Genomic DNA, 24,830 nt, shown 5'->3' on the forward strand with positions numbered 1-24,830 from the left:
TTTTTAGGGTTCAGAGAAGAGCTGTAAGCAGCTTCCCAGTACTGAATGTTGGGAGCTGATGGCCTGCTCCAGCTCTGGAGACTGGTGGAGCATTGCTAAGGAATCCATGGCAGGGAGGAGGGGGTGAAGGCAGGGTTCACTTCAAGGCAGAGCCTGCTCTTCCAGCACAGGCTGAAGAGGTCTGCAAGCCAGAGGAGAGGGCCAGGCCCAGTAATCTCCCTGTCAGTGCTGATGGTTCATGCATGCCTTCCCCCCACCCAGGGCTTCAGAGGCACTAGCAGAGGTCACCCTGACTGCTGAGCACAGTCTCTGCAGCAGCTCATTCCTGTGGGAGAGGAACAGAGCTGGGAGCCAGTTGGGGTTTCTGGAGCCAGCCAGCAGCAGCCATCTGAAGCAGCTGAGAGCCAGATGCAGGAATAAGACAAGTTCCAGGTCCCCCACTCTGCTGTGTTGCTCAGACTGAGATTGGAAGGAGCTCCAAACTTCCTGCACACACCACAACCATCACCCCTGCCAGGTGGGTGCAAAGAGGCCATCCAAGTCAGCTGTGGCTGGAAGAAGGAGTTGGGACAATCCATCTGGGTGCCTCCCAGCAGCAGAACCCCTCCCAGGGGACAGCACCTTGAGTGCTCAGTGCACTTCCAGCACTCAGTTGCCAGTAAGCCTGAAGTTTTCCCACACAAAGTGGATTATCAGAGGCTGCTGCAGGGAGTTTAGTCCAATAGCAATCTCTTACCTTGGGAGGCAAATGCAGCTCAGGCTGCACCACAGCTTTAATCTTCAGCAAGGTCTGCAGCCAAGCCCTTTGAACTGTGCCTCCCTTGCCTTGCAGGGGGCATGGTTGACCTTCCAGACAGTGCTACCTGGAGGGCTGAACTCACCTCAGTTCACAGGTAGCTTGCCTTGTCCTTCTGCACCCACTGATGTTGCAGGGCTCATTCATGCAACAAACCCACCCTGCACATCAGCACTGACAGAAATGCAGAACAGAGCAGGGCAGGTGAGGACTTCAAGGTGGAGCAGACAGGTGGCATCAGGAATAACTCAACCATATTCAGTCATGGAGTCACAGAATTGTTTTGGCAGGAAAAGGCCTCTGAGATCATCCAGTCCAACCATCAGCACCACCGTGGCCACTAAACCACTTCCCCAAGTGCCACGGCCACAGGGTTCTGGAACACCTCCAGGGATGGGGACTCCACCACATCCCTGGGCAGCCTGTGCCAATCCCTGATGACTCTTGCAGCAAAAACATTTTCCCTCATCTCCAACCTAACCCTTCCCTGGCACCATTTCAGGTCATTTCCTCTCCTCCTATCACCTAATCCTAGGGAGCAGAGCCCAACCCCCACCTGGCTCCAGCCTCCTCTCAGGGAGCTGCAGAGAGCAATGAAGTCTCCTCTCAGCCTCCTCTCCTCCACCCTCAGCAGCCCCAGCTGGCCAGGCCATGTATGCATCAGTTTGTGCATGCAGGAGGGAAAAGAGGTGAGAAGGCAGAAGGAGGATTTCTCTAGCCTCCAGCCCCTCTGATTTCTCCACCACCCTGCTCCTCCCAGCTCACTGGTGGCATGTTCTTGCTGAATCAGGCAGCAAATGTGGTTGCTCTGAACCATAATTCCCTTCATCAGGAAAAGGAAAGCAGTCAGCCCATGACTGAGCGCTCAGAAATGAGAGGGGAGAGTTCACTTCTTTGATTGCTTGTGCAGCCATTCTCCTGGGCACTGAGCTGTTCTGCTGCCTATCAATAAGAAGACAGAGCTCCAAGTGCTCCCAAGGGGGAAGAGGAAGTGTGCACAAATATCCATGGAATCTGTGTTAAATTAGACTGACCTGATGGAATTTGGCCCTCGATATCCATGCAGGGTGGAAATCACACCCCAAGACAACCAGGCTGCTGCTTCTGCAGCACAAAAGCTCCTGGAGTTGGAGCCTTTCAGAAGGAGAACCTGAGGCTGAGCATTTTTGCCCAGCTGGGTGGCCTGCTTGTGGCTATCTCAGGCCCTCACACTGCCAGCAGATCCACAGTGCTGCTGTGTGCATTCTTGGAAAGCTTGACCCTGCAGGGTGAGGTCAAGGGAAAAATGATCCTTAAGACATGGATTGAAAGCACAGAGGTGGGATCTGGATCAGCAGCTCCTGTCTGACACACAGCCCTGTGCTCCCAGGCAACATTTGCCACTTGGCTCTGGGTCCTCCTCTGAAGATCACAGAATCGGTTGGGTGGGAAGAGACCTCCAAAGCTCACCCAGTCCAACCCCCCTGCACTCAGCAGGGACATCCTCCACTAGATCAGGTTGCTCAGAGCCTTGTCCAGCCTCACCTTGAGTATCTCCAGGGATGGAGCCTCAACCACCTCCCTGGGCAACCTGTTTCAGTGTTTCAGCAGCCTCCTGGTGCAGAACTTGTTCCTCACATCCAGTCTCAATCTGCTCTGCTCTAGTTTGAAGCCATTGTCCCTGGTCCTGTCCCTGCAGGCCTTTGCATACAGTCCCTCTGCAGCCTTCTTGTAGCTGCTTCAGTTCCTGGAAGGCTGCTCTAAGGTGTCCCTGGAGCCTTCTCTTCTCCAGGCTGTACACCCCCAGCTCCCTCAGCCTGTCCTTGCAGCAGAGCTGCTCCAACCCCCTGAGCACTTTCATGGCCCTCTTCTGGACCTGCTCCCTCAGGTCCATGTCCTTCCTGTTGGAGGAAGGTCTGACCTGGAGCTCCTGAAGCTGAGGACAGTGGCCCTGCTCTTCATCACAGACTAACCTGTAGCACAGTCTCTGCTTCTAAGCTGACATCAACATCAACTCATTCAGAATTAAACTCTACCTTAGCATTAGGAGCAGAAGGAGGAGGGGGAGTCAGTGGAAAACCAGGAGAATGATAGACACCTGCTGGCCCTCAAAACATTTGTGGAGAGAAAAGCATGAAGAAAATCAGCACAAGGGGTCAGCAACCCTCCAACAGCATCTTCTGCTTTACTAGAGCTCCTGTTGTGACCCCACAATCTCCTCTGCCACCCATGAAGTGAGTCCCCAGAGCTGTCTTTAATTCCTCTTGCTGGAAAGCTGTCAGGGAAAAGGGACCTGGGGGTACCAATGGACAAGCAGCTGAAGATGAGGCAGGGAGTGCCCAGGTGGCCAAGAAGACCTCCAGCAGCCTGGCCTGGATCAGCAATGGTGTGGGCAGCAGGAGCAGGGCAGGGATGGCTGCAGTGTGCTGGGCACTGCTCAGGCTGTACCTGAAATCCTGGGTTCAGTTTTGAGGCCCTGACTCCAAGAAGGACATTGAGGGGCTGGAGCAGGTCCATGGCCACAGCTTTCTGGAACCCCTCCAGGGATGGGGACTCCACCACCTCCCTGGGAAGCCTGTGCCAATCCCTGACCACTCTTGCAGCAAAGAAATTTCTCCTCATCTCCCACCTAACCCTCCCCTGGCACCATTTCAGGCCATTTCCTCTCCTTCTATCACCTGATCCTAGGGAGCAGAGCCCAACCCCCACCTGGCTCCAGCCTCCTCTCAGGGAGCTGTAGGATCAATGAGGTCTCCTCTCAGCCTCCTCTTCTCCACACTAAACACCCCCAGCTCCCTCAGCTGCTCCTTCCCAGCCCTGTTCTCCAGACCCTTCCCCAGCTTTGTTGCCCTTCTCTGGACCTGCTCCAGCCCTCAGTGTCCTTCTGGGAGTGAGGAGCCCCAGACTGAACCCAATGTTCAGGTGTGGCCTCTCTGGTGCCCAGCAAAGGGACACAGTCCCTGCCCTGCTCCTGCTGCCCACACCACTGCTGGTCCAGGCCAGCAAGCAGAGCAGGTGCAGTGGTTCAGGTTTTCCCTGGAGACAGGGCTGTGACTGCCACTGGAGACAGGGATGTGACTGCCACTGGAGACAGGGATGTGACTGCCACTGGACATCCTTTTGATAGCTGAAAAGAAAACCAAAATACCCTGGAGGAGATGCCCCAGACTAAACAAGGCTTTTTCTCTCTAAGGGAATCCAGATTTGTTTTTCCTGGGCTGTTTCAACACACAAAGCTGTGGCCTGGCCTTAAACCTCCAGGGATGAGGCTTCCACCACCTCCCTGCGCAACCTGTGCCAGTCTCTCACCACCCTCATGAGGAAGAACTTCTTCCTAACATCCAATCTCAATCTCCCCACTTCTGGTTTTGCTCCATCCCTCCCAGTCCTATCACTCCCTTACACCCTCAAAAGTCCTTCCCCAGCTTTCTTGTAGCCCCCTTCAGATCCTGGAAGGCCACAAGAAGGTCTCCTCAGAGCCTTCTCCTCTCCAGACTGCACAACCCCAACTCTCTCAGTCTGTCTCCAGCCCTCTGCCCATCCTTGTGGCCCTTCTCTGGACACCCTAACAGAACAAATGGAACTTCTGTGTCTGTTCTTCTTTTGGCTGTTCATCAAATCAGTTAAATACAGACTGTGCCCTGAATCTCCAGGAGGATCCACACAAGGCCACAGTTAATCAAAACAGATCGTTGCAAGAGCTCTCTGCCTGGGTACTCAAAGTGTTAACCAGTCTGAGAAAAAAGCCCCAGAGCCTGGCTGAATTGAAAACTTTTTATTCCACTGCTGCCATGCCTGGCAGAAGGCTGCTCCTGGGTGTAGCTGCAATAAAGAACCCCTTGGAAAACCATCCTATTGTTCCAGTCACACCCCTGGGAGTTCCATGGGTAGGGAAGCAGGAACATCAAAACTGAGATCTGTTGTGTGATCAGAGAGCTGAGCTTGCCCTTTACAACAGGCAGTTTTGATTCAAGTGTGTGCTGGGAGAGAGATCAGAGGCAGGGAGCTAAGGCAGGAGGATGTCTCAATAGCTTTCAGGTTAATAAATTCCTACTTGCACAGCCTAAAGCTCTCAAAAGTCATCCTCAGTGTGGCAGGCTGGCAATGCCCTGACAGACACACATGTAGACCCAAGGGTGGGTAGGTGATCACAGCTTTCCCCTCCTTGCCTTCCACTCAAGCCAGTCATTCCCAGCACCATCCCAGCACAGGGATGAACTGAGCTAAGTCACCTCCCAGCTGCCAGTCCCCAGCCCTCTTAAAGTGCTTCCTCTGCACCAAGTGGAAGCTACCTTCAAAGCTCAGGGAGAATGTAACACAGCTTGGATGTGGTAGTTCCAGGCACACAGTAACCTGCCAGGCAGGAAAACTCCTTCTCACCTCTCTCCAGACTCCAGCTGCACCCATCCAATGCCATCCAAAGGAGCTAGAGAGAGCCTGCTGCAGATGAGCCTGAGCCCTGCCCTGAGCCCTGAGTCCCTGGCCTCAGCAAGCCCTCAGATCATCCTGGCTGACCCCTGCCAAAGCAGAGCACCCACAGCAGCTTGCTTGGAGAAGACTCCACAACCTCTCTGGGCAGCCTGCTCCAGGCCTCCAGCACCCTCACACCAAACAACTTTCTCCTCCTCTTCACATGCAACCTTCTGGCTTCCAGTCTGTGCTCATTGCCCCTTGTGCTGGCCCTGGGCACCACTGAGCAGAGTCTGGCCCCAGCCTCTTGCCCTCCACAGCTCCTTTAGCTCTTGCTGAGCATTGCTCAGCTCCCCTCTGGGGCTGCTCTTCTGCAGGCTCTCAGCCCCAGGGCTCTCAGCCTTTGCTCCTCACAGAGCTGCTCCAGGCCCCTCAGCAGCTTTGCAGCCTCCCCTGAACTCTCTCCAGCACTTCTCTGTCTCCCTCCAACTGGGGAGCTCAGACCTGGACCCAGGACTCCAAGACTCCAAGAGCAGCATAGTGGGCAAGGAGACACAGAACCCTCCATACTTCATCCTCCACCTACAGAGTGTACAAAGACCTCTAGAAATGAAGTGCTCTACCTGCCTGTTCCAGTTGCAAAGGCTGTGCTGTTTTTAACACACCTCCCTGAGCTGTCACAGGCTTTGGAAGCAGTCTCCATACCCCACTGCTAGCCAAGAACAACGATTTGCATTCTGCTTTTAAAGCTTGCTGCATTTCAGGAAAAAAAATAAAAATAATGAAATGTAAAAAAAAAAAAAGCAATGTGAAGAAAAGTGAAGAAAAGACTCCTCTGCTGTGAGCAGAAACACCAAGAGAAGGGGAGAGGGAGGGGAGAGGGAGGGGAGAGGGAGGGGAGAGGGAGGGGAGAGGGAGGGGAGAGGGAGGGGAGAGGGAGGGGAGAGGGAGGGGAGAGGGAGGGGAGAGGGAGGGGAGAGGGAGGGGAGAGGGAGGGGAGAGGGAGGGGAGAGGGAGGGGAGAGGGAGGGGAGAGGGAGGGGAGAGGGAGGGGAGAGGAAAAGAGAAAGGAAAAGAGAAAGGAAAAGAGAAAGGAAAAGAGAAAGGAAAAGAGAAAGGAAAAGAGAAAGGAAAAGAGAAAGGAAAAGAAAAGAAAAGAAAAGAAAAGAAAAGAAAAGAAAAGAAAAGAAAAGAAAAGAAAAGAAAAGAAAAGAAAAGAAAAGAAAAGAAAAGAAAGAAAAGAAAAGAAAAGAAAAGAAAAGAAAAGAAAAGAAAAGAAAAGAAAAGAAAAGAAAAGAAAAGAAAAGAAAAAGAAAAGAAGAAAAGAAAAGAAAGAGAAAAGAAGAGAAAAGAAGAGAAAAGAAGAGAAAAGAAGAGAAAAGAAGAGAAAAGAAGAGAAAAGAAAAGAAGAGAAAAGAAAAGAAAAGAAAAGAAAAGAAAAGAAAAGAAAAGAAAAGAAAAGAAAAGAAAAGAAAAGAAAAGAAAAGAAAAGAAAAGAAAAGAAAAGAAAAGAAAAGAAAAGAAAAAGAAAAGAAAAGAAAAGAAAAGAAAAGAAAAGAAAAGAAAAGGGAAAGGGAAAGGAAAGGGAAAGGGAAAAGGGAAAGGGAAAGGAAAGGGAAAGGGAAAGGGAAAGGGAAAGGGAAAGGGAAAGGGAAAGGGAAAGGGAAAGGGAAAGGGAAAGGGAAAGGGAAAGGGAAAGAAAAGAGAAAAGAAAAGAAAAAAGAAAAGAAAAAAGAAAAGAAAAGAAAAAGCCCCTCCATAGCTTGTGGAGGCAGAGTATATTCCTGTGGAATGATAACACTGCCTTGAAACATTCCCCAGCACTCGTGGGAAAGCTGATGAGGGGAAAACAGCACCGGGCAAGAGAGAGGTGACAGCAGGAGGGCCAGAGACAGACACAGACACTGGCCCAGAAAAATTCCTACCCTATTCTGTGGAGAGTCTGAAGTATGGCAGGCTCCATGGCTGGGGGTTTGCACCAGCACCAGCTCCACAGCAGCATCCTGACCACAGATTTGGAACTAAAGCAGCACACAAGGATCCAACCTCCCGCAGCAAGGGCTTGACAGGCACCACCACCCCCTCCCCTCATGGCTCTGCTGGGGGCTGGGGCCACTGGGGACCCAGTCTGCCTGCACAGCAGCAGTGGCTGGCACTAGATACATCCACACATCACTGCAGACACCTGGCAGTGCCTGTGGCAAACTGCAGGCAAAGCCATAATGCCAGGAGACTGTTTTCCCTCCTCTTCTACTTGCACACATTTCTGCAAAAGCAGGACAGCAGCTGGAGAGAGCTGACCCTGCCCCTCTGCTCTGCTCTGCTGAGACCTCACCTGCAGGGCTCTGTCCACCTCTGGAGTACTCAACACAAGAAGGACCTGGAGCTGCTGGAGCAGATCCAGAGGAGGGCACAAAGATGATCAGAGGGCTGGAGAAGCTCTGCCATGGGGACAGACTGGGAGAGCTGAGGTTGTTCAGCCTGGAGAAGAGAAGGCTCCAGAGATATCTCAAAGCAGCATTTCAGTATCTGAAGGAGACCTACAGGACCTTTGGAGAGGGACTGTTCAGAAGGGGCTGTGGGGATAGGAGGAGAGGCAATGGTTTGGAACTGGAGCAGGGCAGAGGTAGGTTGGAGATCAGGAGGAAGCTCTGCAGAGAGGCTGGGGAGACACTGGAACAGGCTGCCCAGGGATGTGGTTGAGGCTCCATCCCTGGAGACATTCAAGGCCAAACTTGATGTGGCCCTGAGCAACCTGCTCTGGTTGGAGACATCCCTGCTGCAAGAGTCCCTTCCAACCCAGAGCATTCTGTGATGCTGTGACACCGAACAGCCACCCCCAAGGAGAGAGCAGCACTGACCTGACAATGGAAGCACACAGGGATGGTCACACACTGAAGAGCTGGCCACAGAGGAACCAAATGAAGTTCAACAAGGACAAGTGCAGAGTCCTACATCAGGGGAGGAAGAATAAACTGCAGCAGTAGAGGTTGGGAGGGGATCTGCTGGAGAGCAGCTCTGTAGAGAGGGACCTGGGAGTGCTGAGGGATAACAAGTTCTGCATGGGACAGCAATGTGCCCTGGGGGGCCAAGAAGGCCAATGGGGTCCTGGGGGGCATTCAGAGGAGTGTGGCCAGCAGAGCCAGGGAGGTTCTCCTCCTCCTCTACTCTGCCCTCTTGAGAACTCATCTTGAGTACTGTGTTCAGTTTTGGGCTCCCCAGTTTAGGAGGCACAGGGACCTGCTGGAGAGGGTCCAGCAGAGGGCTGTGAGGATGATTAGGAGAATGGAGCACTGCCTGGGGAGGAGAGGCTGAGAGCCCTGGGGCTGTTTAGTCTGGAGAAGAGAAGACTTAGAGGGGATTTAATAAATGTTTATAAATATCTGAGGGCTGGGGGTCAGGAGGGAGGGGACAGGCTCTGCTCACTTGCTCCCTGGGATAGGACAAGGAGCAATGGATGTAAGCTGCAGCACAGGAGGATTCACCTCAATACAAGGAGGAATTTCTTTACTGTAAGGGTCACAGAGCACTGGAACAGGCTGCCCAGAGAGGTTGTGGAGTCTCCTTCTCTGGAGACTTTCAAGGCCTGTCTGGATGTGTTCCTGTGTGACCTGAGCTGGATTGTCTGGTCCTGCTCTGGCAGGGGGGTTGGACTGGATGATCTCCTTGGGTCCCTTCCAACCCCTGACACCCTGTGATGCTGTGACCTCTCTGGGTCCCTTCCACCCCTGACACCCTGTGATCTCTCTGGGTCCCTTCCACCCCTGACACCCTGTGATCTCTCTGGGTCCCTTCCAACCCCTGACACCCTGTGATGCTGTGATGTCCCCCAGCAGGCAGCTCACTGCACTCCTCAGTGCTGGGTGTCAGAGGCAGTGCCTGGGACAGGCTCACCTGCATCCTGCAGAAAACCTCCAGTGTGAGCTTCAGCCTCACACACACAAACCAAAACACTTGGCTGGACCTCAGAGCATGGAACAGAAACAAGCAGCACTGAACTGTCCCTCCCTACTGTCAGCAGGTCCCTGGGGAAAAACAGGCACTCAGTCAGCTCTCACTGGCCACAGCCACCTGGGGAGTCTGCAATCCCAGTCACTGAACCATAGACTGGGTTGGGTTGGGAGGGACCTTAAAGCTGCTCCAGTTCCAACCCCCTGCCATGGGCAGGGTCACCTCCCACCAGCCCAGCTTGCTCAGGGCCTCATCCAGCCTGGCCTTGAACACCTGCAGGGAGGGAACATCCACAACTTCTCTGGGCAATCTGTCCCAGTGCCTCACCACTCTCATAGTAAAGAGCTTCTTCCTAACCTCCAGACTAAATCTACCCTGGTCTAGTTTCAATCCATTGCCCCTTGTCCTATCCTTGCAGCCCCTTAGGTCACTAACCCAGGTGCAGCTACCAGGACTGGCTCCCCAGGCTCAAACAGACCACACAAACCAAGCTGTTTGCTGGTTGCATTCAGCTCCAGGGATGAGCTCTGCCGATTCCCATCATGCCAGTTCCCATCACTTTCACATTCCCACTTCTCCCCTCTCTTCCCAGACAGTGCAGACAGACACTGCTTCACCCTTACCTCCCCCAAAGGTAAGTCAGCAACTCCTCCAGCAGGCACCTGGGAGCTCAAAGCTTAGTTTCAGCAAAATTCTGCAGTCATCTGCAGAAGCTGCTTTGAAACCCTCCTGCTTCAGATGCCAATAACCACTGTGCAGGGCCTGGCAGACTTCAGTAGAGCTGGACTTTCAAAGGACATTACCCAGGGAAATGAATATATTGCTGGGGTCCTTGCAATAAATTTCCACCAGGTTGGGTTGCAGAGATCTTGAAAGGCTTTAGCAGACTTTTCATTACCCTGGCAGGACTCAGAGCGTTCCTCTGGTGCTTGGCAAAATGGGATCTTATTCTTCCAGCTTGCAACAAAGGCTCCTTCAGAGCTGATCCACAGCCTACAGCTGAAGAATTCCTGCACCTTTGCACCCAAATGTTTATTTGTGATGTGCATTGGTGGCTCCCAGCAGCAGTGGCCCAGGGGACAGCAAGAGCCTGAAGCGCTGGGCACAGCACTGGGGGCACTGGGGATCCTGCTGCAGCTGATGCTGAACCCAAGAGCTGGAAGCCCCCAGCCAGCCAACCTGCTGCTTGCTCTCTGCTGTGCTCCACACACTGCATGGCAACAGAGCTCCCAGCAGCCCAGCCCAGAGCTACTCTGCCCCCAGGCTGGCACAGACTGTCAGTGCCAGCTGCTGCAGGCATTTCTGCACTAACCCCAGCAGGCAGTGCTGCTCCTGCAGGTGGGTTACACACCCAGCACCCTTCCAACCTTGCCTGGCAGCGGGGGAAAGGAAAGCAGCACAGCCTGTGCCATCAGCCAGCCCTCTGCTGCTGCCACCACCCAGCCTGCCCTGCTCAGCACCTCCTCTCCCACACCCAGCTGGCACTCCAAACTAACTCCTCTGCAAAGAGACCAGAACCCCAGCATGGAGGGGATGGAAGGGACCTCTGGAGCTCATCCCGTCCAAGCCCCTGCTCAAGCAGGGCACCAACAGCAGCTTGCCCAGGAGCACAATGCCCAGGGGGGGTTGGAAGCTCTCCACACAAGGACACTCCACAACCTCTCTGGGCAGCCTGCTCCAGACCTCCAGCACCCTCACAACAAACAACTTTCTCCTCCTCTTCACATGCAACCTCCTGGCTTCCACTTTGTGCCCCTTGATGCCCTTTGTGCTGTCCCTGGGCACCACCGATAAGAGCCTAGCCCCAGCCTCTTGCTCCCACAGCTCCTTTAGCTCTTGCTGAGCATTGCTCAGTTCCCCTCTGGGGCTGGTCTTCTGCAGGCTCTCAGCCCCAGGGCTCTCAGCCTTTGCTCCTCACAGAGCTGCTCCAGGCCCCTCAGCAGCTTTGCAGCCTCCCCTGCACTCTCTCCAGCACTTCTCTGTCTCTCCTGAACTGGGGAGCCCAGAACTGAACCCAGCACTCCAGTTGTAGCCTCACCAGGGCAGAGTAGAGGGGGAAGAGAACCTCCTTTGACCTGCTGGTCACAAGACACCCAGTACTAATTTTAAGAGGAAGACTTTTGGCCTTTTATTTCAGAGGACTCTTATTCCATTGATGGATAAACTACAGGCTTCAATGACCTCCAAAGTGTCAGTTAGCAGAAGATAAAATTCAATCTAAGAAACTCCTAGTGATGACAGCAGTCCCCTGTCTCTCTTGAACTGGGGAGCCCAGAACTGGACCCAGCACTCCAGATGTGGTCTCTTTAAGGTCAAAGTGGAGGGGGAGGAGAATATCCCTTGCCCTGCTGGCCACACTCTTCTTCACACCCTCCAGGACACATTTGCTTTCTTGGCCATTGGGAGGCCACTGCTGGCTCATGGGAAACTTGTCCACCAGCATTCCCAGCAGGTCAACCCCTCACCTGTACTGGTGCAGGAGGATGTTCCTAAGCTGTTCTGGTGCAGGGATTACTCCTCCCCAGGCAAAGCCTAGCTCCCAAAGACTAATTTCAGTCATCCAGTATTGGAGAGCTGAAGTAAACAGGGAGCAGAAAAACCTCCATTCTGTGAGAGGGGAAGTTCACAGGAGGGCCAAATGTTCATTGATTTATTATCAACCTCTGCATGCATCCATATACAACAGTCTGGGCTCTGCAGCCTTCCCTCTAAGATCTAAGCACACCTTCATGCAGTGCTCCCCAGAGCCTTCCTTCCATGGAGGGAAGTATTAGCATTCCCATTTGATTCTGAGGAAAGGAAAGAGGGAAGGAGAAGAGCTGCAAGGCTCATCTCCCAACCCTGCTGCTGCTCTATAGAATTGCACTGCAGAGAATGCTTTTTCTTGGGATAGAGGGTGAGGGGAATCAAAAATATCTTATGGCTCAGCCAGCTGATAATTAAAAGCAACTAAATCCAGATGACTTTAAGCTGCAGATGAGAATCTGAGCTCCTGAGAGGCTGAGCTCCCTGCCGAGCAACAAGGCCAGGGTCAGTTGCCCAGCTGGTCACTATTGTTCTGCCCAGGGAAGTCCTGGCAGGAATGCAGGTTTAACAAGATTAGGCAGAGCAAAGAATGCAGCTCCCCCCTCACTGTTTAGGTTAGGGGTTTGCCATGCTGAAATCCTGCAGCTTAAGCATATCAGATTCCCTCTGTCCTCTGCTGCTAGTGCCAGTGACAGACACAAGCTGACAGCTCAGTTCTCAGGGTTCTGCCATCTCAGCTTTAAGTTCCTTAAAAGCAGGAAAGAACAAAAAAGAAAATTAAAAAAACAAAACCACCCTCCCCCTCAGAGCTGGACTGACACTAATTAAATCAGGGTTTGCCTGGGCACAGAGGGGACCAAGCGAGAAAAGCTGTGTGCCTCCCATGGGCCAGGAGCTGTTGCAGGGCAATCCAAAGCAAGGCAGAGGCTCAAGGGAACACATTTTGAGAGCCTTGCACCACAGAGCTCACCTTTGAGAGTCTCAGTGCAGCCAAGACTGCCAGAAGGAAATCTACCATCCAGTGCCTAGATACAGCACCACAATGGCAACCATCTTCCTAACACCAGACTGCTCCACAGGGTGGTGAGGGTTGGAAGGGACCTGGAGAGCATCCAGCCCAACCCCCTGCCAAGGCAGAGGCACCTAGAGAAGGTCACACAGGAACATGTCCAGGCAGCTTTGGAATGTCTCCAGAGATGAAGACTCCACAACCTCTCTGGGCAGCCTGCTCCAGGGCTCTGTCACCCTTAAAGAAACTCCTCCTCATGTTCAGATGGAACTTCTGATGATGATGTTTGTGCCCTTGTCCTGTCATTAGGCACCACTGAACAAAGCCTGGCCCCATTCTCCTGCCAGCCCCCCCTGAAGTACTGATCAGCATTGATGAGCTCCCCCTCAGGCTGCTCTCTTCCAGACTAAAAGCCCCAATTCTCTCAGCCTTCCCTCATCAGAGATGCTCCAGGCCCCCAAGAATTCCTGAGAACTGAGGATCTATTCCTCTAAGATCTCCTGGGAATTCAGAACCAGGACCTTGAGTTCAATTCACCATGCACACAAGACCACAATCAGATGCAAGAAGGTGGCAAGAATAGATCACAGAGATGCCCCCACAGAGATCTTCAGGGACCTGGCAGGAAGAGCTCCACCCAAGTCAGACACCAGGCACAAAGCAGCTCTGACACTTCACTCAAAAAAGAGCATTAAGTGGACAGAGAGTTGAGATTCAAAAGTAGATTGGCAAAGGACAGAGTCCTTGGAGGACTGTGTGTAAGAAGGTTGTAAACAGTTTGCTTACTCCTCAGAATAATGGTTGATGTTTAGAGAGCCCAAGGATTCCTAAGTTCCCCTGCAGGGCTATGGTAGTTTGCACTCTGTGAAGTGCAGCTTAGATGTTAGAAGCATCTAAGCTCCTGTTCCCATGGCAGGGTCTCACTTCTCTCTTCTCTTTCTGCCTTCACCAAAAGCTAAAAAGTAACTGGCAGTGGCGGGCAGTAAGTCTGGAACAGGCACAGCTGAGCCCCAGGGCTGCTGACAGCCACATCCAGGTGTTGCTTCCAGGAGAGCACAGCAACACAAACCCTACTGCTGGTGACACTTTCACTGCCACCTGCAAATGCAGACTGCTCAAAGTCTGCTTGAGATACAGTGGTGAGACAAGCAGTGAGCAGGGTGGCAGAAACCAGAGCAGTTCTGGGACAGCAGGAGGAGGCAAGAGATGGAAAACCAGGCAAGGAGGCAGGAGGAGGAGAAGCAGTGACAGCTGGGGCTGTTCAGCCTGGAGAAGAGAAGGCTCCAGGGAGACCTTAGAGCAGGCTTCCAGTACCTGAAAGGGCTCCAGGAGAGCTGAGGAGGGACTTCTGACAAGGGCTGGGAATGACAGGATGAGGGACAATGGCTTAGAGCTGGGAGAGGGGAGATTGAGACTGGAGGTGAGGAAGAAATTCTTGAGAGTGAGGGTGAGGAGACACTGGCACAGGCTGCCCAGGGAGGCTGTGGCTGCCTCCTGCCTGGAGGTGTTCAAGGCCAGGCTGGATGAGGCCTTGAGCAAGCTGGCCTGGTGGGAGGTGTCCCTGCCCATGGCAGGAGGGTGGAACTGGATGAGCTTGAAGGTCCCTTCCAACCCAACCCATTCTGTGAATCTATCAATCAGATAGGGGTAAAAAGCTTTATTTGGGTAAACTACAATTAGAATCTGCCTTGGCTTGGAGAGTTGCATTCATGTCCAAGCCCTTCACACGAGGGCACAGAGGAGAGCTGCTGGCAGAGCTGTCTCCCACTGCTGCCTCACACAGGGGTCTGAGAGAGCTGCCTGTGCTCTGCTGTGTCTGCAGCAGCACTGAGAGCCTGGAGGAAGGGGTGAGGAACATCTGAGTTTAATAATGGCTAAGCAGCACAGAGCAGCACTGTCTGTCCCCCACCCCCATTCAAGGCTGCCACACCCCAGCCCAGCAGCACAGCCTCGGCCCTGCAGCGCAGCCCCAGCCCCAGCCCCAGCCCTGCAGCACGGCCGTGCAGCACAGCCCCGGCCCTGCAGCAGACCCTGCCCCGAGATGTGATGGCAGCCCCCAACTGCAGCCCCTCTGCCCCCAGCCTTGTCCCCAGCAGCAGCAGCAGCACTTCAAACACCTGAGAGCTCCAAGCACCACACCCCTGAAGGTTAAACAAGCCTCGGGGGGTGGGGGTGAGAGCCAGGTGCTGACTGACACGGCACATGAAGGGAAATGTTTGTGCAAGGCCTGAAGGGATCAACTCCATCTCATGAGGTCATCAGGACAGGGCCAAAGGAGGGTTCAGCTCACTCAGCACCGAGGCTGCTGCCTTTTCTTGGCTCTAAGCAGCTCCAAGATCCAACACACACGGGGGAAGGAGCATCCTGCTCCAGTTTTGCACACAGCAGTAAGTGCAGCACTCAGGTCCTGCAATCACATTTGCTGCATCCCTTCCTCACATCTGCAGGGTCTACCCCAAAAACTCTCCTCTCATGAGGTGCTCAAGAACTGTGTGGCCATGGCACTTGGGGACAGGGTTTAGTGGCCATGGTGGTGTTGGCTTGCTGGATGGACTGCATGATGTCAGAGGCCTTTTCCAACCTATGATTCTATGATTCCATGATTCTTTTCCTACCACACACCCTTGGTCTTTTCATTCCACTGAGAAGAGGAAAGCAGAAACCAAGAGGGGGCAAGGGGGAAGAGGAACACCACCCAGAAGAAACAGGAGCAGGTCTCTTCTTAACTTCACAGGCTTGGTAGGTCTTGGTTACAGAACCATGTGCCAGGGTCTGCCTTCCTGCCTCATGATTTTATTGCACTGCATTTCTGAGATGCTCTCAGCAGAGCATTATCTTGCACAAACCTTCTGCAGAATATCACTTCCACCTCATTCCTAGGGGCACAAAAGGTTGAGGCTGATTAAAAAGACACCTGACCACCCAACCTGATAGCAGGGCTGGCCATGAACAGATGCATGTCTATGGAGTAGTACCACACAGCAGCTTCCCACTTTTGGCAGATGGTATTTGCTCAGCACAAAGGTGGCTGGGGGTGGCCTCCATCTGGGCTAGTGGGAGGTGTCCCTGCCCATGGCACTGGAGTTGGAACTGGATGATCTGCAAGGTCCCTTCCAACCCAAACCATTCTATGGTTCTGGAACTGGATGATCTGCAAGGTCCCCCCAACCATTCTATGGTTCTGGAACTGGATGATCTGCAAGGTCCCCTCCAACCCAAACCATTCTATGGTTCTGGAACTGGATGATCTGCAAGGTCCCTTCCAACCCAAACCATTCTATGGTTCTGGAACTGGATGATCTGCAAGGTCCCTTCCAACCCAAACCATTCTATGGTTCTGGAACTGGATGATCTGCAAGGTCCCTTCCAACCCAAACTATTCTATGGTTCTGGAACTGGAGCTGCCTCCAGGTTCTGTCTCAGCAGCACCCATCATGTGTGCCCCCCGGAGACAGTCACTTCTGAACACAGGAAAGGTTTCTTCCTTTCCCTGAGCTACGGTTCCCCTGCTTTGGAAGCTGAAAAGGAGTCTCAAGCCTGGAACAGCCTCCTGTTTGTGATCCTCTCCAAAGAAATCAGCTGTTTTCAGACAGCCAGGCTCACCCTTGCACCCAAGCACCCTCCTTGCTTACACATCTGTCCATTGCCAAGAGGAGGAGAACAGCAAACCTGGCAAACCCCAATGCCTAAGCCATGTCACAAACTGGAGCTGAACAAATAATTGTCTTTTCCTAGAAGGAAGGAGAGCTGGGGAGGAACTTTTTACCAGGGCCTGTAGTGATAAGCCAAAGGGCAATGGTTTGAAACTGGAGCAGGGAAGATGTAGGCTGGACATTCACAGAATGGGTTGGGTTGGAAGGGACCTCAAAGCTCCTCCAGGGAGGAGGCAGCCACAGCCTCCCTGGGCAACCTGTGCCAGTGTCTCACCACCCTGTCAAGAATTTCTTCCTCATCTCCAATCTCAGTCTCCCCTCTTCCAGCTTCAATCCACTCTCCCTCATCCTGTCTCTACAAGCCCTTGTCAAAAGTCCCTCCCCAGCTTCCATGTAGGTCCCCTTCAGGTACTGGAAGGCTCTGATCATCTTCATGGCCTCCTCTGGAGCCACTCCAGAGGAAGTTCTGCACGCTGAGGGTGGTGAAATACTGCAACAGGTGGCCCAGAGAGGTGATGGAAGCCCCATCCCTGGAGACATTCAAGGTCAGACTTGGGGGGGCTCTGAGCAATCTGATCCAGTTGGAGGTGTCCCTGCTCAGTGCAGGGAGCCAGAGAAGATGACGTTTGAGGGTCCCTTCCAACCCAATGCAATCTGTGACTCTGAAAAGCACCAAGGAGCAACCTCAGAACTCCCACCCTGCATCCTGTCTGCAGTAGCATTAAGGACTCTACCTGGGACCTGTGCTGCGCATAAACAGCCCAGGCAGGAGATCCTTGGCAGGGTGTCTGAGATAGCTTGGTTGGCACAGGCTGGCTTTGTGCTCAAAGCCTCCACACAAACATTCTGCCTGGGGGAAATTTGAGCCCTGTCTGCACCATGTTAATTAAAATCAAGTTGAAAGCTTTGAGCCCATTGCAGAAATGGGGATGGGTGCAGCTTAGCCTTACCCTCCAGCACAGCCAGGCCATGCTTTATGAAACAAGAATGCCTCCAGACATGCTAGGGGTCTAATGCAAGAAAGAAAAGAGCTTGCAGAGCTGCTCCATTATCACAGGCCAGCAGGCCTCTGTGCTTGCAGTCTGTTGGTGCTCCCTCAGCCTGGCAGGGTTGGAAGGGACCTCAAGGACCATCCAGCTCCAGCCCCCCTGCCATGGGCAGGGACACCTCACACCAGAGCACGCTGCTCACAGCCACATCCAGCCTGGCTGCAAGAACCTCCAGGGATGAGGCTTCCACCACCTCCCTGGGCAACCTGTGCCAGTCTCCCACCACCCTCATGGAGAAGAATTTCTTCCTAACATCCAACTTAAATCTACCCACTGCTAGTTTTGCTCCATTCCCCCCAGTCCTATCACTCCCTGATACCCTAAAAAGTCCCTCCCCAGCTTCCTTGGAGCCCCGTTCAGATCCTGGAAGGCCACAAGAAGGTCTCCTCAGAGCCTTCTCCTCTCCAGACTGCACAACCCCAACTCTCTCAGGCTGTCTCCAGAGCAGAGCAGCTCCAGCCCTCTGCTCATCCTCATGGCCCTTCTCTGGACACCTTCCAGCCCCTCCAGACCTTTCCTGTAGTAGAGGCTCCAGAACTGGATACAGTGTTCCAGCTGGGGTCTCACCAGAGACCCTTTATCAAGACACAGCCCAATAAAGCAGAGAGGAGAGCAAATATTCCATGGCCCAAATGTCACAAAACTTCACTTTGCTGTGAAGTTTCTCACCTGCCCTGTTCCCACCAGGGTTCTAGTGCACTGCCAAGCTCAGCTCTGAGAAAGTGACCCAATAAGGGTTATTGAAAGGGAGACATTCGTTAATTTATCCAAGGGGAGCACAAGTTCACTGCCACCCATCGCTTTGCCTCTCTGCTCCCTTTTTCTTCTCAGAGCTGGTAAAGGAGACCTCCATGAGAGGAAATGATTCACACAAGCAGCTGGAAAGGCAAGACCCTAGGAGATCTCCTAAGTGGAGACAAATTTATTGCAGCAGCTAAGTCAGCTCTGGCATCTGAAAGCCTTTCCAGTTCTGCTAGGTCCTTACACAGCCATCAACTTCACTGCTCATTGCCTTGTGAAGCTCCAGCACTGCTCCCCACCAGTCAGATGGGGATCATATGGCTGCAGGAAACAAAGAGCAGAGAGTTCAGGAGTTTGGAGATGAGCTTCAGACCTCCTGATCTCCTGGGTTAGGGCACCTCAAAGGGGAATTAGTGCAGAGGGCTGAGCGTGACACAGATCCAAGTCGGTTTGCTTGACATCCTCACACAGCCCATTGCCAACCAGAGACCTCAGGCAATGAGCAGAGTATTAGGGGATGGAGGGAATGACTCACAAAGCAAGAACCTCTCAGTAAGAGGCAAAAGAACCACATTTCTCCACTCTGCATAGTTTTGCATCCCACACTTGCTTAAGAGCCACAAGAATTCAGAATTCAGGGCTGAAATCAAGTTGGGATCACCTCAGTGTAAATCAGAGAGGTTTGGGTTGGAAGGGACCTTAAAGATCATTTAGTTCCACCCAGCCTGCCATGGGCAGGAACACCCCTACTACACCAGGTTGCCCAAGGCTCTGTCTGGCCTGGCTTTGAACACTGCCAGGCTTGGAGCCTCCACAACCTGTCTAGGCAACCTGTTGCAGTGCCTCACCACCCTCATGGGGAAGAATTTCTTCCTAATGTCTCACCAAAATCCAGCTTCTTCCAGACTGCAGCCAATGACTACTGCTTTGGAATTGGCAGCACAGTCTGGATAACAACAGCTTGGACATTCTGTCCTTTGTGGTTCTGATCTGCACTGACTGGAAGGCATGTTTAGGCTGAGGTGTAAGTGTGCTGAGGGTGCATCTGTCCCAGCTGGGCCTTGCATCCACCACAGCTGACTGCGGTGATGCTGCTGACGTAGCAGCGAGTCGTCCCACATTGCTCTCTGGATCATGTTTAAGGAGTTTCTTTCAGCTGCCTCCATCTCACATCCAAAGAGGTTTCCAGCCTCAGAGGCTCCTAACTCCCACACTGGAGCTCACAAGGACTTGTTGCATCACTGCTCTGAGCTATAAGAAAACAGGATGAGGAGTTTAGCTGGGAGAGCACCAGCTGCAGGAGTCCTTTAACAACCAAGCTGCTTCCAGCATTTCCTTCACTCAGCAAAGCTCCTCATGTCCAAGTCTGGAGGACAACAGCAGCTTCTTGGCAGGCAACCCCTCCATCCTTACTCTTTGGTCAGACCCACTTCCCATTCCCAGTGCCTAGCCCAGCAGCACCCTGCTGCATGTGGCCTTCAAAAACAACTGTGAGGCTGCTGCAGTGCACACCATGCCAGCTCACACTGCTGCTTGGGTTTCACTCCACATCCCCCAGAGAAGTGCAGAGCAACTCAAGCACAGGCAAAGATAGACTGCAAGTGTCTTTGGTCTAACAACCAGGATCTGAAGCCAAGCAGAAGCTAGAATTTTCCATTTGACAAGAGGAAACCAAGCAAGCAACATGGCACCACCACAAATAGTCCACAGTTTCATTCTGAAGGTGATTTTTTTCCCCTTCAAATTTCCCTCCGCTCCCCGCCAAGTTCTTTATGCTTCCCAAGGCTTTAATTTTCTGCCAGAAAAAATAATGTTTAGCAGTTCTCAGAAGTCCATCTCTGAGGCACCTTAGATACCAAGGCCTGTAGCAGCTATTGCGTTCTGAATGGTTTTCAAGATAAGAGACAAAAAAAATTACAGCAACTTTTCTTTCCCCAAGAGAACTCTTCTGACAAGCTGATTTTAAAATCAGTTGATAGCAGATTGTCAACCAGCTCAGTCATGGCTTCACTTGCTGATCAAGGACAAAGGAAGACAACTGTCTAACATCTGTGTTGGCAACATGGACAGTGGCATTGAGTGCTCCCTCAGCAGGTTTGCTGATGACACCAAGCTGTGTGGTGCAGCAGACAGGCTGGAGGGAAGGGATCCATCCAGAGAGAGACTGACTGGCTGCAGAGGTGGCCCCAAGCCAAACTCATGAGGTTCAACAAGACCAAGTGCAAGGTCCTGCAGCTGGACTGGGGCAATCTCAAGCACAGATATAAGCTGGGCAGGGACTGGCTGGAGAGCAGCCCTGAAGAAAAGGCCTTGGGGGTGCTGGTGGATGAGAAGCTCAACAGGAGCCAGCAGTGAGCACCTGCAGCCCAGAAAGCCAAGCAGAGCCTGGGCTGCAGCAAGAGAAGTGTGGCCAGCAGGGCCAGGGAGGTGATTCTCCCCCTCTGCTCCACTCTGCTGAGACCACACCTGGAGCTCTGTGTCCAGTTCTGGAGTCTCTGTTGCAGGAAGGATCTGGAGGTGCTGGAAGGTTGTCCAGAGAAGGGCCACGAGGAGGAGCAGAGGGCTGGAGCTGCTCTGCTCTGGAGACAGACTGAGAGAGTTGGGGCTGTGCAGTCTGGAGAAGAGAAGGCTCTGAGGAGACCTTCTTGTGGCCTTCCAGGATCTGAAGGGGGAGGGACTTTTGAGGATGTGAGGGAGTGATAGGACTGGGGGGGATGGAGCAAAACTAGCAGTGGAGGGGAGATTCAGATTGGATGTTAGGAAGAAATTCTTCCTCATGAGGGTGGTAAGAGACTGGCAGAGGTTGCCCAGGGAGGTGGTGGAAGCCTCATCCCTGGAGGTTTTTGCAGCCAGGCTGGATGTGGCTGTGAGCAACCTGCTGTGGTGTGAGGTGTCCCTGCCCATGGCAGGGGGATTGGAACTGGATGAGCCTTGAGATTCCTTCCAACCCTAACAATTCTATGATTCTATGAACTGCAGAAACATGCTGTGTCCTGTATCAGCTGTAGGGCATCACACCAGTGTGCTGCAAAGTACCAAAGCCTGGAGGTGCAGCAGTAACTTCCAGGGCTCTGTCCTGCTTGTGTTTGGCTGATGGTACCCAGGAGAAGTTCCAGAAGCCACTGGACAAAGCATTTGCTGGGAAGTTGCAGAAGAGAACATGAGAATGGCCATGATGAGGCCACATTCCTGGAGACATTCAAGGCCAAGCTTGATGTGGCCCTGAGCAACCTGATTTAGCTGGAGATGTCCTTGCTCATTGCAGGGGGCATTGAACAAGATGACCTTCCAGGGTTCCTTCCAGCCCAATGTGTTCTGTGATCCTGTGTAGTGTCACCTACCAGGCTTGGGAATCAGTGATCTCAAAGGTCTTTTCCAGCCAGCACAACTCTGGTTCTATCAACACTGATCACGTGCCCAACACACTGTGTCCTCCACAGTCTCTCCAGGGCAGAGGCCAGCAAGCTCTGCTGTGATGGAGCTACCATTGCTCCACACAACTCAGGTGCCACTCAGATCTCCTCTTCAGACAGCAAAAGGGACACTGAGCAATGTAAACAGCAGTTCAGAGCAGTCTGATCCAGTCCTCTGGAAAAAAGGCTTCACACCCACATGGATCAGCATCAGGCTTGAGAGCAAAGAGCCTCTCCTTCTTAACCAGCAGTCATCCCAACCTGCACCCTGCAGGAGGTTCCCTCCAGAGGTCCAACTTTGTGCCTGGGTAATGTTTTCCCACACAGATTTTCCCATCAGAAAGAAGCTGTCAGACACTTGCCAACAACCAAGCTCCACCACTCCAGGGGAAATTAAAGCAGGCAAAGATTGCTTCAACGTGTGATCCTTGACTAAGCACTTGCATTTTTATTTCCAAGCATCCATCACTGATTCTTTTTCCCCTTCCTCCCTTCTGTTTTCAGCTAGAATGGGAGAGTCTCACATGGCAAAGTTCCATTGGACAGAGAGGAAAAAAAAAAAGAAAAAAAAACAAACCTCCATCAGCTTTCCCAACACCATTGTTTAAATCAGCTTTAGATGGTTTTGTACAACACTTTATGGACTTGGAGAGGGACACGTTCCCCTGCCAGAGCATCAGCTATCCAAACAACTGAGGCATGGGAAAATCCTGCAGGAGTGTGAGCTGGGGAAGGTCTTTGGTGAGCAGAGCTGGAGCCCATGCAAGCGTGGTAGCTCTGCACAGAGCTCTGCAGGCTAATAGATATGTAAGACAAGTGACATGTGGTTCTCATTGCAGCTCATGCTTCGGGAAGGGGTATCCTGGCACACAGCCAGCTGGGATAGGTTTATCCCATTACTCTCCTATAATTTTCTGCCGTTTCAAACCCTTTGACAGTTACTGCAGTTTAACATCACACCCCCTACAGACTGAGGGCTGTTTGACAGCCCAGCAAACAAAGCCACCCCCACTCCGAGATGAAATAGGCACCATATGTGCTAGCGCCCGCTGCCCTTCTCCCGGGGCACGCCGACAGAGATGATCTGCCGACGCCTTCGCCCAGCCCCTAGCCCGGAGAAGCACTGCTAAAAGCCCTCCCCCACGGCAGCTTAGAACAGCAGAGCTGTTGAGGTTGGAAGAGACCTTTGAGATCAAGTCCAACCTTTGCCTAGAGCTCACAACCCTACCACTGCTGCTAAGCCACTGCCGCTGAACCACGTCCCTCAGCACCACATCCATGGAGCTTTTAAACACCTCCAGGGGTGAGGACTCCATCACCTCCATGGGCAGCCTGAGAACCTTTGCTGGGAAGGAATACTTCCTAATATCCAACCTGAACCTTCCATGGCACAGCTTGAGGCCATTTCCTCATGAGCTTAACTCATGCAAACTAGGTATTAGCAAGGGGAAGAGGGAAAGAGGCAGAGACAGGATGGACAAGCCCTGAATATTAAATTCCCAAGTCCCCATTTAAGGGAAGTGCAGGGGGGGGGAGAGGGGGGATAAACAGAAAAATAGTTAAATTGAAGAACAACTGGAATCAGGTTAAGGCAGTCTCTGGCTTCATACAGTGTGGCTCATTCATCTGAACAGCTGTTTCACCTCGGGAGAAAGATCCGGAGAAAGCAGAGGGGAGGGAGAGACGCCCGAAGTTGTTTGCAGCAAGACCAAAAGTGATTGCCATCAAGTTTGCAGGGAACGGGTTGGGGCTGGCGGCAGTCAGAGTTTGGGTTTAAAGATCTCGGGAAAAGCTGCAGCTCCGGAGCGGAGCTCTGTACCGAGCGGCTTTCCTTTGTTGAGCTGAACAAGTCTTCCTGGCAGCCGAGGGCTAGAACAGTTCCCTCTGCCGGCATCACCAGGGTCGGCCTCGGGAGGGTCAGCAGCTCCGGCTGGGCACTGCACACGGTGGCCCACGGCCCATTCCCCTCCCCGAGGGCACGGGAGGCGAGACGGGCAGAACCGGACGCTTTCATCTACCGGAGCTCAGCTCCGGACGCTCCCAGTTCCAGCCCAAGTGCAGCCACCACCCCACACCAGCTCGGAGAAGCCCCTCGCAGCCACCCCGGGCATTGCAGCCCCCCCACCCCGGGCATTGCCGTGTCCGCCACTCTCCCCAGCAGGCACCGGCGGGGTCCAGCGTGCTGCCCGGGGAGCCGGATCCGGCTCTTACTCACCGGCGAGTGGCGAAGCTGCTGCCCGGCGAGCCCGAACTCTGCTCCGGGTAGTTGTGCTGCAGGGTGGATGCCGGGAACTGGTAGAGGAAGCCGGTGCCCAGCGCGCAGCCCTGCAGGCAGCAGCACCAGGACAGGAGCAGGGCGAGCTGCATGGTGGCGGCCGCAGGCTGCTCCCCCTGTCCCCGCTTGGCTCTTCCTTTTCACGGCACGGCAGGAGCGGGACCCCCCGTGCCTCCCCCGGCCCGATCCCACTGCTCGGAGGCGTCCCCGGGAGCGGCGGGGAGCACGTTGCGGGAGCGCCCGGGACAGCGACCTGCTGCTGCGGCTCCCCAAGCAGCCCTGTCCCGGGCGAGCCGAGCCCGGCGGCTGCTGCCCGCGCAGGGTCCAGGCTCTTCGCGCCCAGGGCGCACACTCGGCCCTCGCCTCCTTTTCAAATTTGGCGAGGTTGGTCCGGCGCCGTCAAAGAGGGGGTGGGGTCTCGGCGTTAACCCTTGCCGGGCCGCGCCGCGCCGCACACCCCGCTGCCAGCGGCTTCCCCGAGGCGGGGAACCTCCCGGGGGAAGCCGAGCCCGGGTGCTGCCTGCGCACGGAGCCAGTCCGGGGAGCCCCGGCTCGGGAGCAGGCAGTGAGCACCTGGGGACACGAGCCTTGACCCCAAGAAAAGCGTCCCCGACACGGATCCCAAGGTCTGGTGTCACTTGGACAAGCTGGAGAGTCGGAGAAGAGGAACCTCATGGAGCTCACCAAGGGCAAGTGCAGGGTCCTGCCCCTGGGGAGGAACAACCTCCTGCAGCAGGACAGGGGAGGGGGGACCTGCTGGGAAGCAGCTCCAAGCACCTCCTCTGCTCCAGCTGGCACCCAGTGCCCCTTATCCTCTCCTTGGACATCCCTGAGCAGAGCCTGGCTCCAGCCCTGCACACCTTTATCCCCAGCAATGAGAGCAGCCTTCATGCTCCTCTGCTCCAAGCTCCAAGCCCCAGCTCCCTCAGCCTCTCCTCACAGGGAGACGTTCCACTGTCTGCAGCATCTTGGTGGCTCTGTGCCACCAAGCAGAGCTCTATCCCTGGTTGTTTGTGGCAGCTCCAGGCT

At 53.6% G+C, this 24,830-nt stretch overlaps 1 protein-coding gene across 1 annotated transcript in view; it reads right to left on the reverse strand.

Moving 5' to 3' along the window:
- Window positions 1-23,893, reverse strand: part of COL26A1 (collagen type XXVI alpha 1 chain) — a 252,016-nt gene extending 228,123 nt beyond the window's left edge. Inside the window, exon 1 of the mRNA XM_054394356.1 lies at window positions 23,742-23,893. Coding sequence (XP_054250331.1) covers window positions 23,742-23,893 — 152 coding nt within the window. The remainder of the gene's footprint in view (window positions 1-23,741) is intronic.
- Between the last annotated feature and the right edge of the window lie 937 nt (window positions 23,894-24,830).

This window comes from Indicator indicator, chromosome 30, assembly GCF_027791375.1.
Source record: "Indicator indicator isolate 239-I01 chromosome 30, UM_Iind_1.1, whole genome shotgun sequence".
Taxonomy (NCBI): domain Eukaryota; kingdom Metazoa; phylum Chordata; class Aves; order Piciformes; family Indicatoridae; genus Indicator; species Indicator indicator.